The sequence below is a fragment of the Syngnathus acus genome, chromosome 1 (assembly GCF_901709675.1).
Source record: "Syngnathus acus chromosome 1, fSynAcu1.2, whole genome shotgun sequence".
Lineage (NCBI taxonomy): Eukaryota > Metazoa > Chordata > Actinopteri > Syngnathiformes > Syngnathidae > Syngnathus > Syngnathus acus.
In genome coordinates, this window is record NC_051087.1 from 14,842,534 (window position 1) to 14,860,282 (window position 17,749).

At 40.5% G+C, this 17,749-nt stretch overlaps 1 protein-coding gene and 1 non-coding gene across 6 annotated transcripts in view; both read left to right on the forward strand.

Annotated features, from left to right (window-relative positions):
- LOC119124482 (E3 ubiquitin-protein ligase DTX1-like) overlaps positions 1-15,642 on the forward strand; it is a 30,478-nt gene extending 14,836 nt beyond the window's left edge. For all 5 annotated transcript variants that reach the window (XM_037254519.1, XM_037254527.1, XM_037254537.1 and 2 more), the window contains 8 exons: positions 11,322-11,383; positions 11,525-11,686; positions 11,793-11,854; positions 11,951-12,117; positions 12,527-12,680; positions 12,789-12,878; positions 13,163-13,261; positions 13,352-15,642. In XM_037254519.1, coding sequence (XP_037110414.1) covers positions 11,322-11,383; positions 11,525-11,686; positions 11,793-11,854; positions 11,951-12,117; positions 12,527-12,680; positions 12,789-12,878; positions 13,163-13,261; positions 13,352-13,483 — 928 coding nt within the window. In that variant the 3' untranslated portion in view covers positions 13,484-15,642. The remainder of the gene's footprint in view (positions 1-11,321; positions 11,384-11,524; positions 11,687-11,792; positions 11,855-11,950; positions 12,118-12,526; positions 12,681-12,788; positions 12,879-13,162; positions 13,262-13,351) is intronic.
- A 1,028-nt stretch (positions 15,643-16,670) lies between these two features.
- On the forward strand, positions 16,671-16,789 carry LOC119130194. The gene has a single exon (XR_005099374.1). It is a non-coding gene; the product is annotated as a 5S ribosomal RNA (ribosomal RNA).
- The last annotated feature ends 960 nt before the right edge of the window (positions 16,790-17,749 follow it).

Here is a 17,749-nt window from a genome sequence, read left to right on the forward strand (position 1 = left end):
AGGACCGGGCATGCATAAAAGTCATAATAGTTTTTCAAACCATCTGTGTTACTCCAAATCATTAAATCCTACAAATTCTTCATCCTCCGTGTCACTTACAAACAAAGCCGCTAATGATGCAGGTAGTACGTGGGGCCCTTCGTCATCCCGTGATCAAATCCTTTGTCCTTTATGTAAACAACCGCCGTGCCGCTGACGTCACTTGCAGTTCAAACTACAGTAATCCCTTGCTACATCGCGGTTCGTTTATCGCGGTTTCACAATTTTATTTTTTATTTTTATTTTTTTTAATTTTGAAAATTTGTGAAAAAAATCAAGTCGCTCCTCAGTACAAGTCGCCCCTCCACCCAAACCATGAAAAGAAACGTGACTTTTAGTTCGAAAAATACGGTAGTTATTACGCACGGTATTGCAAAATAGCAAATTTTGAAAATTTCTTTTTCTTTGAAGGACAATTTTCGAATCAAGGAAGTACCGTATTTTCCGCCCTAAAAGGCGCACCGGGTTATAAGGCGCACCTTCAATGAACGGCCCATTTTAAAACTTTGTCCATATATAAGGCGCATAAAATAGAAGCTATACTGCATCAAACTGAGGTTGACTAGGGTTGCGGTATGCATCCACTAGCCAATAACCAACAAGCCCTCTGTAAACAATCGCGTTTCTCAAACGATCTCCTATAAAATGATCAGAACTGACTAAAGTTCGATCTAACGCATTGGTACTACTTACCTATGTTTCCCTTCCATATCGATCCGTAGATTTACTCGAAACATTAACAGAGCAGCCTATTTTGACATGAAATAGCCTGGTACGTATAGCAGCTATCGCAATAGCATTAGCCATCCGCAAAGTCTCACGAGCCTCAGCTCGCAATCTCCCATGAGCCTCAGCAAAGTGTAAACAATCGCGTTTCTCAAACGATCTCCTATAAAATGATCGGAACTGACTAAAGTTCGATCTAACGCATTGGTACTACTTACCTATGTTTCCCTTCCATATCGATCCGTAGATTTACTCGAAACATTAACAGAGCAGCCTATTTTGACATGAAATAGCCTCGCGGGTACAACAGCTATTCGGTGACGCCCCCTGACTACAGTTGCCGTAATGCTGGGAAGCGATGCGACCTTGTAATTTACTAGTCGTACTAAAACGTACTGAAACATTTTGGCAGAGCACTGTGTACAACCAGTATGGATCAACAAATTCATCAGTTGATCCATATATAAGGCGCACTGGCCTATAAGGCGCACTGTCGGCTTTTGAGAAAATTTTAGGTTTTTAGGTGCGCCTTTTAGGGCGGAAAATACGGTAGTTTAAAGGAGCTTTTTTTCCAATTAATCCCAGGAATGCATGGGTTTTACTAAACAATAAAAATACGACAATCAACAAAGCGGTTGGATGTTGAGCTACAAGTTGTTTCAGTATTTTAGTATCTTACTTGAAATTTCAACAAAACAATTGTGTATTTGGGTCATGAACATTTTAAAGAAAAACAAACAAACATCAGAATCAGCTTTATTGACCAAATTTGTGCATGCCAGACAGGGAATTTGACTCCGGTTGATCTCAGCCTCATTGAATACAAAAACGCTGTAACACTAGAAAGTCCGGGGTTTTCCTACCCCTCCTGTCCTCAGGACAGCCAAAAGGCTCTGTGGTTTAAAATTAACAACTTAACAGGTGTCTGCACGGTGACGCATTGGTGAGCACATATGTCTCACAGTTTAGAGGTAGTAGGTTTTATTCCAGCTCTGGCCTTCCTCTGGGTAATTTGCATGTTCTCCCCTTGCCTGTGTGGGTTTCATTCCACTTTAGGCTATTTTGCTTGTCCATCCTCTGTTCCAGACCTGGGCCCCTTTCCATCCTTGTTCCGTAGATCGGCTATGTTATCGGTGTTTTTGCAATGTGACCGCAGTATGAATGTCCTGGACGTCATCACTCGCTCTGCAGGCGGGTAGACAGACTACCGTATTGGCTCGAATATAAGACGACCCCGATTATAAGACGACCCCTCTTTTTCAAGACTTTGAAAAATGACTTTTTGAACACCAAATTTAATTTTTATACAGAACATAATTACATATGAAACAAATGATTATAACAATATATTCGAGAAAAAAAGCATGTTATTTTGCCTCATTCAAATCATGCAAAAACTGTCTATCACATCTTAATATCTGAACATTTAAACATGTAAACTAAAGTGCAATCACATTTGTAAATGAATGGCTTCTGGTTTTTGAAATGTAAATAAACCAATCTACTGTGATAAAACAACTAAATTGCAATAACTGCATTAACCATCAAAGTGAAGTCTAACTGTAGTCTTAAAACAAATGTGATTAAGGAAAAACATTGCAATAAAATAATGCAAACTGCTACCGCTATTGTTGGGGAGCCTGAAGACTGTTTAGGGCAGGGGTCTCAAACTCCAGTCCTCGGGGGCCGCATTCCTACATGTTTTCCAAGTTTCCCTCGTTAAACACACCTGATTCAATTATCAGGCTCCTGCAGAACGTGAGGATGAACTGATCATTTGAACGGGGGAAACTTGGAAAACATGTAAGAATGCGGCGCCCGAGGACTGGAGTTTGAGACCCCTGGTTTAGGGGGTTGGCTCGGATGGCTATGCTCTTTTCGCCCCCGGGTGTTGGTCAGAACACAGGAGGGAAGACGTGGTTCAGTTTTGATTGCTTTACTGAATTATTGGCAAAAAAATAATAATAAATAACCATAAATGAAATACTCGCGGCGACACACCAAACATAAGTCATCGATCGAGACAACAAAATAAGTTTGCTGGCGACCGTTAGTCACCGTGCCGCTGCGTAACGGCTACTCATAAGATGCGAGGCAAACTTAAAGGAGCACGCCGGAGCTGTCAATCAAACGGCGCGCACACGAAGCAAACCGCGATCGGACAAACGGCACAACAGTGGACAGCAGTAACAATGAAATGTATATCCTCACTTTGTATCAAAGACGCACACTATCACAGCAAGATACTCAGTCGATACCAGCAACCTTTAACTTACCGCTGCGCACAAGTGAAAATGGGTATAATGTCTAGACCCCGAATATAAGACGACCCCCACTTTTTCAGTCTTATTTCAATGCAAAAAACATTGTCTTAAATTTGGGCCAATACGGTAGTTGGGAGGAAGAGTGACTGTTTTGATTGTCCGTGAATCTGCAAAGTTCGGAGAATAACATTATTTACTTTGCTTTTAACTTCAATTTAATCCCACTTGAAACATGAAGCAATGAATGCACATTTGTGGTGACAGTAGTACCGTATTGGCCTGAATATAAGACAACCCTGATTATAAGACGACCCCCTCTTTTTCAAGACTCAAGTTTGAAAAAATACTTTTAGAATTTAATTTTTAAACAGAAAATAATTACAGTACATCTGAAACAAATGATTATAACAATACATTAGAGAGAAAAAGCATGTTATTTTGCCTCATTCAAATCATGCAAAAACTGTCTATCATATATTAATATCTGAACATTTAAATATGTAAACTAAAGTGCAATCACATTTGTAAATGTGTTTTTTTCTGGTTTTTGAAACGTAAATAAACCAATCTAATGTGATAAAACAACAAAATTGCAATAACTGCATTAACCATCAAAGTAAAGTCTAACTGTAACTGTAGTCTTGAAACAAATCTGAATAAGGAAAAACATTGCAATAAAATAATGCAAACTGCTACCGCTATTTTTATTCTTTGTGACAGGGGTTCGCTTTGGCCTGGGGAGTTAAGTTCAGCGTTCGCTTTGAAGATATCTGGCGCCATCTAGCGTTGTGAATGGGTATAATGTCTAGACTCCAAATGTAAGACGGCCCCCACTTTTTCAGTCTTATTTCAATGCAAAAAACATCGTCTTATATTCAGGCCAATACGGTAATTCTGTAATGTACACGGCTCATTTATTAATCATGACAATCTCTTCATGAAATGCGATCAAAAAGCCTTGCTTCATTCCCCCTGAATACTATTTCCACGAATCGCTCCTCTGTGGATATGGGATAATACAAGGAAAGCCTGTGGTGCCTTCGTTAGCCCACATTTACTTCCGCATATGTACTACATTTCAAGTGATGTCAACAAGACGAGGCACACACACACACACACACACACACACACACACACACACACACACACACACACACACACACACACAAGCTGGGCTACATGACACTGTTGTGGCACTAAACTATCCCTACACATTTTATTTCTGTGCACACAAACTAAAGTTTCATATTCAGCATCCCGAAAGTCAAGTGCTAACCGGCGGGCCAACCAGTAACCTGCATGGCTGACCAATAGGATTGCTCAGAGACCCTGGCATCTCTTACGTCCGCTTCAGGACCCTTGCGCCTCATTGCCAGTGGTCAAATAGTCAGTTACAGCAAGTTTCTTGACTGGCTGTGATTGTCTCCTTACGACACTAACATGACTGTGTACCTCACGACATGGATTAACCAACTCGAGCTCGACTCCCTTAGTGCAACACACAAATTAAGTGAATGGGTGAACGAATAAAAATACATGGCAAAAGCCCTAGTACACGCAAATGATTTAAGTGAATCAATGAATGAATGATGACCATGGTGAAGCGCTAACAAACCCAATGCATCTAAATGAAAGGCAGTTGTACAAACACACGCAAGAGACCGACTGAAAACACACACACACACACACACACACACACACACACACACACACACACACACACACACACACACACACACACACACACACACACACACACACACACACACACACACACACAACACAACCAGCCCAGCCATGAATGCACAGATGAGGAACAAAGCAGTCAGTCCACCAATGGCAAATGAGCATTGACATAGCACATGGTGGAATACACTTCCATACAAGCTGAACCGCCCCTTCTGTGGACATTTTGAAAGGCAGCTAAAAAACACATTTGTTTAGGCGTGTGTTCCAGTTCAATTGCTTTCTCTTTTAACTCACTACTTTTTTGCTCTTTGTTTGTTTACCGGGTATATTGTATGCTAAAATTTTATTATAGTTGTATTTTAACCATGTGAAGCACTTTGTAAGCTCTCTCTGTGAGAAGTAAATTTTTACTTACTTACTGTTAATGCGACACTTCTTCAACCAGTTTGGTGCTGATTAGTATGACCTGTTCACGATAGCATGCCGTTGATTGTCGAGTGTGGATTAAGAGCACACAAAAAAGACAACTTTGACAATTTTACTGCAAATGGTTAGTGAGTACATAATGATTAAGACCAATTGGCCATTTACGTAGAGTGATAGATTGGTCATTAAATGCTACCTACTACATTAGTCAATGTAAATGTTCAGTTGGTCAAGAAAACGTGCCAAGGAAAAACATTTGGTAACAGTAAACAGGTGACATCACAACAAGGAGATTCAGAGAGCTTTTCAAAAAACCAAATTTTCTCAAAATGCTGCTTTATCAACACATTGAATGGCTGCCTCTCTTTTGCTATAGAGCAAGGGTGGCCAACCAGTCAGAGACTAAGAGCCACATTTTTTACTGTGTTACCGCAAAGAGCCACATCATACACATCTTCATATTTTCATTTAGCTGTGTATTTTCTCCCTGCCATTTTGAGAGCGAAATTGACACTATTTGTTTCCTCGAATGGGTTTGCCCCTCCTCCTTTGCGGGATTTCACCTCATGCGCATACGCGTTTGACAGAAATACCATATTGAACTCAAGCGAAGCAACAAGCACACAAAAAAACACAAACACAAATATTGATATGAACGTAAAAGAGCCGCATGAAACCAGGCAAAGAGCCGCATGCGGCTCGCGAGCTGCGGGTTGGCCACCCCTGCTATAGAGCACTAGTGACTCGCTGTTACAATGACTAAGCTACCACCTACTTCTTGCGTTTGGGCTGTCATTTTGTCAAACGCATTTGGCCACCCAAAGAAAATAAAAACATTAAGATGGTTGTACTCTATATGTTGCATTCATTCAACCCAATACAATAGCAACACAGTGTTTCTTACATACCGTGCCTATAGAAAATCATCATAACCCTTTTAAATAGTTACTTTAGTTGTCATACAACCTGAAATCAAAACCCATTAAAAAATATTTTTCCACATTTATTTACAAATCTAACTGTGCTACATCAAAATAATGAAAGCAAAGACAACAGTTCTAAAAATCTAATAAAAATAATATATATAATATATATCATATAAAATGAAAAACTAAAAAGACATGGTTGTAAAAGCCGTCAGCCCCCTGATTTAGTCATTTGTAGAGTTTCATTTTGCTTTAATTGCAGACATAAATCTTTGACCCACAGATTTTGTATTGGATTTAAGTCAGGGCTCTGACTAGACCACTCGAGGACATTTACCATCCTATCCTTAGGCCATTGATTTGTTCTTTTGCCAGTATGTTTAGGATCATTGTCATGCCCATCTCCAGGAGTGCAGGTGTTCCTCAAGTATTTGGGTGTACTTGGCAGCATCCACGTTCCCTGCGATCCTGACCATTTGCCCAGTTCCCTGAAGAGAAACATCCCCACAACAAAATGCGGCCCCCACCATGCTTCACAGTAAGCATGGTGTGTTTTGGGTTGTGTGGTGCGTTTGGTTTTAGTTGATAATATAGCCAAATCAGGTGTTTTATTTACTATTTTTTAATAACTGTGCAGAATGTTTGAAAATGTAAGTTTCACTTTGATTATCAGGGTTTTTATGTGCAAATAGTTAAAACAAATCAGACTTAATATATTATCATTTCTAGGTGGAAGGTGATAAAAGGTAACATTTTTCATACGGCATTATGATTTTATATAGCCATTATATGTATTTATGAAACATTCCAAGTATGCACTGTGCACACGGGAGGTGTGGTTGTTTGTTTGGTTTGCATCGGCAACGTTGTGAAGAGTAACAACATTGTGATTTTAATTTGATTCCACTGGATACATAGTGGATGTTTGTGGTGATAGGAAGGTTAATTTGCGACAAATTTTTTTCCACCGATATTTAATGATGTTTTAGCCTTAGCAATGCTGTTAGCCACCAATTCTGACAGGCTCAAAGGACTTACATTTGTTGACGAATCAGTTTTGAACTCATTTGAGAGCCGCTTGCCACATTGGGATTTGTGCGTGGAAATCACCTCTCGCCATAAATCCCTATTTCAAATGGGTCTATCCTCAGCTAGTAAATAAACCAGAAATGCTATAAGTTTTGTTTTCATTCATTTGTGTGTCCCTGCCACTGGTGATTGGGGACCAATGTTAGAATATCAAATAAAATGCTTGATGAGCTTGACTGAGGCCACATAGATTCCTGATAGGGCTATAGCCCAAGTGTAGTGCTAGTCTCAATAAATTATCCTGTAAATGTGGCTCAGTATCAATGGAAATTGTTGCTGCCCTTAAAATCTAAACTGGTTTTGCCTAAAATCTCGTAATCAGAATCGTAAACAATGCCTTGTCAGACACATATGGCACATATTGTTCATGAAACTATATATGGCCCTGTTTGTATTGCAGAATTTTTGCATATTCATCATCTATGGATTATGTTAAACATTTTGATGCGCCATGATTTGCAATGATTTACAAATGTAATCATATTCCTTTATATGCCATGTATCGTCTATGTTAGAGTGGTGCTCACTCTAACTTATTTGCAAGAGCCACACGGGAAACAGTATGCCCTTTTAGCACTTGCAAGTGGAGGAAACGTTCGTGCAGAGATGTTCGAACGCAGTCTGACTTTGGACTCTTGCAACAGAGTATTTATTGAGAGAAAACAGGGTGGGGGTGAGAGTGGACAGGTTTGGTGAATCCCTGGCCTCTGGTCAAATCAGAGCAGGGGGTGTTTTACGACGTTTGGAGAAACAGAACAACTTTGATTGCTTCCTCTACAGCTGGTCAACCAGTGCAGAGGATGCAACCACTTTATTTTACTGCGTTGTGAGAACAGGACAAGTTTGGTTAATCATTATAGTCTACATTCCAACATAATCATACGATCAAAATAATCTATCAACCCTAACAGTCTATGTCCACGCATGACAGTGAGTCATTCACATATGCCAGAATGAGTCACTAAGTCGGGTGAAGTGAAATCAGCTTAGTGCACAGACAGAGAAAGACTTTTAAAGGTAAACCTACAGGAAACAACAGATCATCACCATGCTTCTGGTCATTAAACTGTTTTTACATAACTTGAATTAGTTTTTCTGCTTATGTGCATACTTGCCAACTTTCCCGATTTACACAGAAAACGCATGAATTTCAACACTATCTCCGCTGTGGTTCCTGATCAGTCATTTCTCCTGTTAATCTCACAATTTTACAATGAAGTAAGTGGTTTACTCTGTGGGGAATGTGACGCTACCCAGCTCTTCTACGGGAAAGGTAGTACCTCGCTGGGACTTGCGGTCACACAAACCATCCAGCGACCATTCATCCTCAGACACAGCCTCATCAATATATTTGAACCAGACGTAATGCCTCATGTCCTGTACATTCAATTTTTTATTTGACCATGGTGACCAACAGCTTTTGTCAAAATCAATTCCTGCTGGTTGCTTTGGAAACCTGCAAGTGGTCTCCCAGCATTGCAAAGGATTTACATTTGAATGAAAATAGGGGTTAAATTGACAGTTGTGGTAGTTGAATGAATAATGACTCATAAAATATTTTTATATTTTTAATACCATGAAATTGCAGCATGATAGAGACAGGAAAGTCAAAAGCCCAGACACATCTTCAATCTATGCAAACAGTAGTAATAACTAGGGCTGTGGACTCGGTCGGATTTTTCACCGAGTCCGAGTCCGGCCTCTTGACCACGAGTCCGAGTCCGGCTGTCCATTTTTTCTGTTAATTCATGTGACTGCTTAGTCTTTATTCAAGGCTAATTTAGATCAAAATCTAAATAACAGTTTTGTGATGGCTTTGTCTTTATTAAACATATAAACGAATACAATAAACAGATACTTTCAAGTTTTAATCATTAATTACACCATTATAGCTCAGACATTTATCTAAACACAAATAATTAGTGACGACCCCACAACTATCGAAACACATCAATGATATAAGCTGGGTGACATAATCGTCCTTGACATTGGTACATAATGTAAACATTAGCCTAAGTGCAACTCAACGTGGCCGCATTGATCGTAACTTACGCTCCGTTCCCCCCCCAAATCTAGAGGCAAAACATTGTTCTCTCGCTACTCCCGGGTTCTTCCATCTTGGCTGCGCGCGGGGCATTGTGGGTCTTGTACGTGCACGCACGCAGGCAGGCAGGCGCGGGCGCGCACGCAACAACTAAATTTGTCTTCATAACAAGCAAGCAGGGCTGTGGACAGTATTCCTACGCGCATTCTCAGCAGCATGATGAAAATAAAATTCAATAACGTCACTGAGGCATATTTTAACGAACTCCACTTCATTGTATGGCTTTTTAGCCCGTGCAATGTTCCAAGCCAGTTGAAACAATGCAAGTGTGACAGTCTCTGAGTGCTTTGTAATTTCTTTGAAAAACTGTACCTATTTTTCTGCCTGACTTTTCAAAGTCTCCAAACTTGTGCTTGCGAAATTCAGTCCCTTTTGCAAAGTCCTTATCGATATTGGCATGAAGTGAGCTGAAGTGGCGCTGACCATTTGAAGCTTTTAAATGCACCAATGACGTCCGACATATCAGGCAGAATGGCTTGCCATAGCGTTCAACAAAAAACAACTTTAACTCCGTTAAAAACGTCCTGTGTTCATCGTCATATATTCGTTTAGCTGTGCATTTTTTCCTTGCCATTTTGGCAAGCGTCTTGTCAGCATTTCTGGACCTAATGCGCCCCCGTAGTCACAGTCGCCATTCATTAAAAAGCCAGCAAAACCAATCGCTCTGTTTGTCCCTCCTCCTTTGCGGGATTTCCCCTCACGCGCATGCGCGTTTGACCAAAAACCATATTGAACTCAAGCGAAGCAAATACGCACGAAAAATAAACACAAATGTTGATATGAACGTAAAAGAGCCACATGAAACCAGCCAAAGAGCGTATTTTTTTTATTGTCGGACTCGATGGACTCGGTCAAAATCAGCACCGAGTCCGGCAAAAATGACCGAGTCCGACCGAGTCCGAGTCCCCGAGTCCGAGTCCGAGTCCACAGCCCTGGCTAATAACGCATCAAAGTTTGAGAACCGTCTAAATGACGGTCGCGGTAGTTCTAGTGCTACAGTCAGCCGATGGGCTTGTCAGCTCTGTGAGGAAACAGAGAAACAGCTCTGTGCACATAATTTTCAACCATGTGGTAAATATAAGCGTAACAACTTTGAAATCTGGTAAAGAAACATTGGGCGATATGCTGATGGAGAAAGAAGTCTCCTTCGGTTTCACAACCCAAAGTTGGCCAGTATGCATGTGTAATAACAGAAGCTTACTTTTTAAAATCAACAACAACGTTAATTTTCACCGTCAGTGTTTTGCAATTCCACAATCTATACATAAGCACTTTTCTTGAAACTTTTGGGAGTCTTGCAGAACTAAGAAAACATTGTGTTGGCTTTTGGTGCTGATCTACAAATGTCTTTAATGGTTAGTGCTCCCCTCAACATACAATAGCAAGTAGTCCAAAAACATTTTCCAGATTATTCAACTCTGCTCATTTTATTGTTATTCATGGTTGCGTCAGAATTTTGCAGTGGTGTACCAGTGCAACACATAACACTAATATCAGAATATTTTGATAATAACTTGGAGAAGATAAATATAGCATTTTCAATTACGCCAACCAAAACTCCTTATCAGTCTGGATATGTGATTTGTCAGTGAGAGATGATTGGCTTTGTGATGATGCAGGTAATCCCCAGAGAGAGGCTGTGTGACGTCCATCTCTGAGCAGATGGAAAATCTGTGGATTAGCTCTGAAAAACACACGCACACAGAACCTGAGAGCCTTGATCATTCACTAACCATCATATTGTGTCAGTGTGTTGCCGATGCAAAGAGAGCCCAAGGAGAGACGGTGACAAAGACGGACAGGGAAGTGCTAGATGTGTTTTTTAATGGGAGTTCCATTTAGGATATTTTTTTCCGCCTGATACTATCATTAATTTTCTTTTCCTTTTTGTGGGACCAGAATTTGTTTACCTTGTGTGGTCAAAATAAAAATGATAGTCATCTGTTTTTCCAAGTGAGAATTTAACTAGTCTTAGTTTATTGAAGATATTATTAGAAAGTCTGATAGATACATTGTAAGTCACTGAAAACACCTGTAAATAGTTTGTCTTTTTTGCAGTGTGCCCACTGTGCCCGTGAAGAATCTCAACGGATCTAGTCCTGTTCACCCTGCACTGGCAGGTGAGATTTTACTACACATATTTATTGACGCAGTGCTGAGGCATTTGGTCGTTTTCATCAAAATGACAGTTCTATGAATAAATGGGGGAAAAAAATCACCTTTTCAACTCCGTTCATTCTTTTCCCGTCTTTGTGTTTCAGGGATCACAGGCATTCTGATGAGTGCTGCTGCTCTGCCGGTGTGTCTTACAAGACCCCCTAAACTTGTACTACACCCTCCACCTGTCAGCAAGAGTGACATCAAACCAGTACCAGGCTTTGGCCACTGCTGCAGAAAGACCACCAAGAAGCAGGCTCGCAAGGGTAAAAGTACTGTGTTTAAAGTACACCTGAGATGTGCTCTCAATAAACACGTTAGCACATCCACTATTTTAACATCTGACCATCTGTGCGTTAATTTTGTCTGCAGGTAAGACTCCAGAAGATGTGGTTAAAAAGTACCTGCAAAAAGTTAAGAGTCCACCAGATGAGGTGAGACCAGTTGCTATATTTTTAGATCAGATTCATTAAAAGATCAGGGAAGGGTAGAGTTTGTGATGTCTTCTTCATTCATTATTGTTCCTCCAGGATTGTACCATATGCATGGAATCTTTAGGGGGTCCTTCTGGATACAAAGGTCCTGGGGTAGGATCTGTTTCCAGAGCAGAATCTGTTGGACGACTAGCGCAGTGTGGACACCAGTACCATTTTCAGTGTCTGTTGGCCATGTATAATAATGGCAACAAGGATGGCAGGTGGGTCAGAATACTTTTTTATAGTTAAGAAAATAGACCCCTGGCCTGGAGTAAATTGCAGGTCCAAGTCTCGGAATATGATGTCTGTCCATATTTGAGTTTTTGTGTTTTGCTTTGTTTTTTAGTTTGTTTGTTTGTTTGTTTTTACAGTACATTTTAAGTGACACCTAAATAGCTCTTTTTACAGTCAGGGAACAAATAAAGTAATCCACATACACATTACACAGATGCCCGCAGTTCACATAAATAACACCACAAGTGTCAACTCTGAGCAGAGACAATATGGAATTACATAACAATACCAAATGAACAATACTCATATTAAACGTTCAATACCATTTTGTTGCCCTGCACTAACATCTGAAGTCCATTCAGTTAAATATACCAGAATGTCTCCCTTTTGTGTCAGTCTTCAGTGTCCCACCTGTAAAACTATCTATGGTGTAAAGACCGGGAACCAACCAGCAGGAAAAATGGAGTACCACATCATCCCTCACTCACTACCGGGGCATCCCGACTGCAAAACTATTCGCATGATCTATAACATCCCGCCGGGCATTCAGGTAATTGAAAAGAAGTCAGCAGCTCCATATGTTAGTTTGAATTGCACCCATATTCTTGTAACAATCATGTTGATCGACGTGATGGTTCCTCTTCTTGTGTGTGATCAGGGACCAGAGCATCCCAATCCAGGGAAGCCCTTCACAGCCAGAGGCTTCCCAAGACACTGCTACCTCCCAGACAGTGACAAGGGACGCAAGGTAAAACATCCTTCACATTGCTGTAACTGATGCTAGGACGTATGACTTCATAGAAACTGTTTGGGGTTCAATCATGATGGTGCCCCACAGCATGAAACAAGGACCATAAAGGCATGGTTGGATGCATTTGGTGTGTATGACCTGGGCCGGTGTGTCATAATGATGAGTTGTTCCTTAATGCTTCTGTTTTAGTAATGGCTAGGGATCTACGCTATGCAGTTTAGCCATTTTCATGTGCATGATTTATGATGCCATCCTTCACTCATAAGAATATTCGTCATCAGGTATTGAGACTGCTCCTGGTAGCGTGGGACCGAAGGTTGATCTTTTCAGTTGGGACTTCAAGCACCACAGGAGAATCTGACACAGTCATATGGAATGAGGTACGTTCTTGAGCTCATATGTTCATTGCTGAAATAGAGTGGACCAGTCATATCAGATTCCAGTAACTACATTGTCCTTTTCTTCTTTAGGTACACCACAAAACAGAGTTTGGCTCCAACCTGACAGGTCATGGCTTCCCTGACCCTGGACACCTAGACAATGTTCTGGATGAGCTCCGAGCTCAAGGCATCACAGAAGATGATGGGTTGACTGAAAAGTGATCAGATGTGGAACCAGGGACAACAATGAGGAGATACTTTTGATGTGGGGGGAAAAAAAGGAAACGCGGAAAAAAAATCTGCCTCGCCAGATAACAGAGGCAAGAAGAGGAGGACAACAGGCAGTCAGTCTGGCAGTATTTAAAAGGAGTGCAGCGGATATTTGAAGTGTTTTCCCCCCCAAATAACCACTTTTTTAAACTTTATTTTTTTTACTGGTAGTTTGCCTGCCATTGTCATTCCAATAGTGTATAGTTAAATACTCATTAAAGGTATGAGTAGATAGCAGATGAAAAGGAGTTCTTTACCACTCAGGATCTAGGTACTAACAGTCCACAAGTGAGCGTGAAATGGTACTAATAACGAAGAACAAAAACAAGTTTAGTGAGCAAAATAATAGACGATGGTATGTCTGAGCGGGACAAAAAATGGAAAGACGGGAGAAAGAGAGGAAGATGTCTGATGTGGGGGAGGGGACTGAAGAAAAACCGTCCGCAAGAGAGAAGGGTTTTATGAATGTAGTGTAGAATAAGTGTGAACACTAACTTGTATAAGGTACTTTCCAGAGTAACACTAACTTGTATGGTACTTTTCAGTTGCTAGTAGGTTCACCACAAACCGACAAAATCAGTCAAGAATGATGTCCAAGTGGTAGGTGGAAGGGCCCCCCTTTGTTTTGTCCATAGTCAATAACGTTCTGTCATGTTGCGCCCTCTTGTGATTTTTCTATTGGACTGCACTCAGGCTGTAAGCCACTGAGGTGCATTAATTTTGCCAGTAGTATGTGTGGTACTTATCATTGTTACATTATTCCTTTACTTTCTGGGGCCAAGCCAAGCAGTTATCATTGTGTATGAAATGAAACCAAGGCTCTTTCCCTTATTTGCCTTTTTTTTCTACAAATAAGCTGAGGTACACACGAATCTTACATTCCTCCGAGGTACCCGAATTTACATGTAATTCCCTAATATGTGTTGAATTGAATGAAAATTTGGAATCTATGTTTTTTCCTCCTGTGCGACCACTGTAACAAACCCATTGAGGCAGCACAATGCATTTTCCTCTGCTGACCGAAAATTAGCATATTTGATACTGTGAGATTTTCATTACGCGCACTTCGTATTACCTTCTCTCATCCAGCAGCAGGTGATAATGCACTGCCCACTTCGTGTTTTGCGTCTGTAAATTGCCTGGCATATGAATTTGTTCGAGTGAGTGCATGTGTGTTGCGAGAGGAAAGCTGTGTACTGTGGATACCAGTACCAACATGCTCTAAGTCAAGAGTATTATTACTATTTCTGTTACTTTTCTGTTTTCTGTAGCAATGATATCATTTGGAAACTCTGAGGCTGATGATAATGATGGTACTCACTGTATGGTTATGCCAATGTTTTTACTCTTGTTATTATGTTTTAATGTGAACTGTAGCAACAACTTTTGTGTACAATAGTATCTTCATTACATTATCATAGAAGTGGTAGGCTTTGTTGTACATTTAATGGGTATTCATTATGTGATTTTTTTATTTGTCACGTCGGTTTACAGTTTTTTAATACATAGGATTTTTCCATTTTCATTGCATCGGGTGAAGTGAGGCTGATTTGAAACATCTTTTCTTTGGAAAAGGAATGTCATAATATAATTTTATTTGCGTGTCAAATGAATTTGTATTGCAATTATAAACCCTTTCTACGCTTGATTTTTTTTTAGACGGTTCGAGAATGCTCAAGTTTTTATTTAGATGGTTTGAGAATGCTCAAGAGTGATTTTTGGATTGAAATGTTTTCTTGAGTGTCTTAGCATTTGTCCAATTTCTTGCTCTTATGACCCAAACACATGGTCATTCTATTGTCGAGATCGACTGTCTTGATAAAGAATGATATTCTCATGTGTTGTGTGCAGTGCTTGAACCATTTGAGCAAAGTGGGAAAAAGCAAGTAACTCATTACTCAAGTCGTGTTTATCCTTTAAAAGCAGATGTCTTAGCAGTTCATCCAGATGGCAATAGTTCATCCTCAAAATGTGAGCTCTTGGGATTGTGTTGGTCTGATGGGACTCAGAAAAAAGCATGTCCTCTACCTGATGGACAATTTGTAATTACAAAATGCTGGAGTATGACAGATTAATACATGTAAGAATAAACAATGTATGAAACCTCTGCACCCATTTCTAATTTAATTTCATCTTATTTACTTTTGTATATTTTATGATACTTTTAATGAATTTACATTGTGTTGTATAGTTTACCCCGTAAACAACTAGCACGCACAGACATGCAGGCATGCAGGGAAATCTCTCATTTAAATATACAAAGATGGTTGTGAAAAAGGGAAGGGGGTGTAGACCAGGTATGAAAGCCTTTTTTTTTTTTGTCCACGTCAATTGTGAAGGAAACTTTTACAACAGCCATCAAGAACCGCCGCTGCTTGGCTTGGTTTCAGGGGCGATTGTATCTATAAAATGCACAATTCTGAGTCAACTCACGGCTTACGGCCATACAGGTCGGGCCTGGTTAGTACTTGGATGGGAGACCGCCTGGGAATACCAGGTGCTGTAAGCTTTTTCTTTCTTATGTGCACTTCAGTCGTTTCAGCCATTTTTTTATACAACACCCATCACGAATGGCATTCGGAAACAGCAAGCCTAGTTGATAAACTCCGACATTGAAACTATAACACGACTTTGAAACCTATATTATGTGGTGACATCCATAGCATTGTAGTTCACGTTTTTACCGCTAGAGAGAAGACTATGTACAGTGAATAAAGAGCATGGCTCCCTGTGAAATCAAAGCAGCAGTCTTTACTTGTAAAAGAACCCAACACAACACATTGCGCTTCCATGTCGTGTTTTTACCTTTTTCAAGACATTTATTTTGATACAGCAAAATGCAGGTCGCAACGGCAAATTCGTGCTACCGCATAAAAGGCTGTCAATAACTTTTCACGATAGCCATGTTTCCATAAAACACCAAAAGTCTTGGAAGAAAGCCTGTTTCGGACCTGGTTGTAAAAAAAAGGGGGAAGGGAGACCGTCAGGGAATACCAGGTGCTGAAAGCCTTTTTTTTTTTTTTTTTCCACGTCAATTGTGAAAGGAAACTTTTACAACAGCCATCAAGTACCGCCGCTGCTTGGCATGGTTTCAGGGGCGATTGTGTCTATAAAATGCACAATTCTGTGTCAACTCATGGCTTACGGCCATACTACCCTGAGAACGCCCGATCTCGTCCGATCTCGGAAGCTAAGCAGGGTCGGGCCTGGTTAGTACTTGGATGGGAGACCGCCTGGGAATACCAGGTGCTGTAAGCTTTTTCTTTCTTATGTGCACTTCAGTCGTTTCAGCAATTTTCTTTTACAACACCCATCACGAATGGCATTCGGAAACAGCAAGCCTAGTTTAAACTCCGACATTGAAACTATAACACGAGTTTGAAACCTATATTATGTGGTGACATCCATAGCATTGTAGTTCACGTTTTTACCGCTAGAGGGAAGACTATGTACAGTGAATAAAGAGCATGGCTCCCTGTGAACTCAAAGCAGCAGTCTTTACTTGTAAAAGAACCCAACACAACACATTGCGCTTCCATGTCGTGTTTTTACCTTTTTCAAGACATTTGTTTTGATACAGCAAAATGCAGGTCGCAACGGCAAATTCGTGCTACCGCATAATAAGCTGTCAATAACTTTTCACGATAGCCATGTTTCCATAAAACACCAAAAGTCTTGGAAGAAAGCCTGTTTCGGACCTGGTTGTAAAAAAAAGGGGGAAGGGTGACCGTAAGGGAATACCAGGTGCTGAAAGCCTTTTTTTTTTTTTTTTTTTTTTCCACGTCAATTGTGAAAGGAAACTTTTACAACAGCCATCAAGTACCGCCGCTGCTTGGCATGGTTTCAGGGGCGATTGTGTCTATAAAATGCACAAGTCTGAGTCAACTCACGGCTTACGGCCATACTACCCTGAGAACGCCTGATTTCGTAAGCTAAGCAGGGTCGGGCCTGGTTAGAACTTGAATGGGAGATCGCCTGGAAATACCAGGTGCTGTAAGCTTTTTCTTTCTTATGTGCACTTCAGTCGTTTCAGCAATTTTTTTTTTTTACAACACCCATCACGAATTCTGATTCTGATTCTGATTCTGAATGGCATTCGGAAACAGCAAGCCTAGTTTAAACTCCGACATTGAAACTATAACATGAGTTTGAAACCTATATTATGTGGTGACATCCATAGCATTGTAGACTCTCCAACAGCTTCGTACTCCAGGCTGT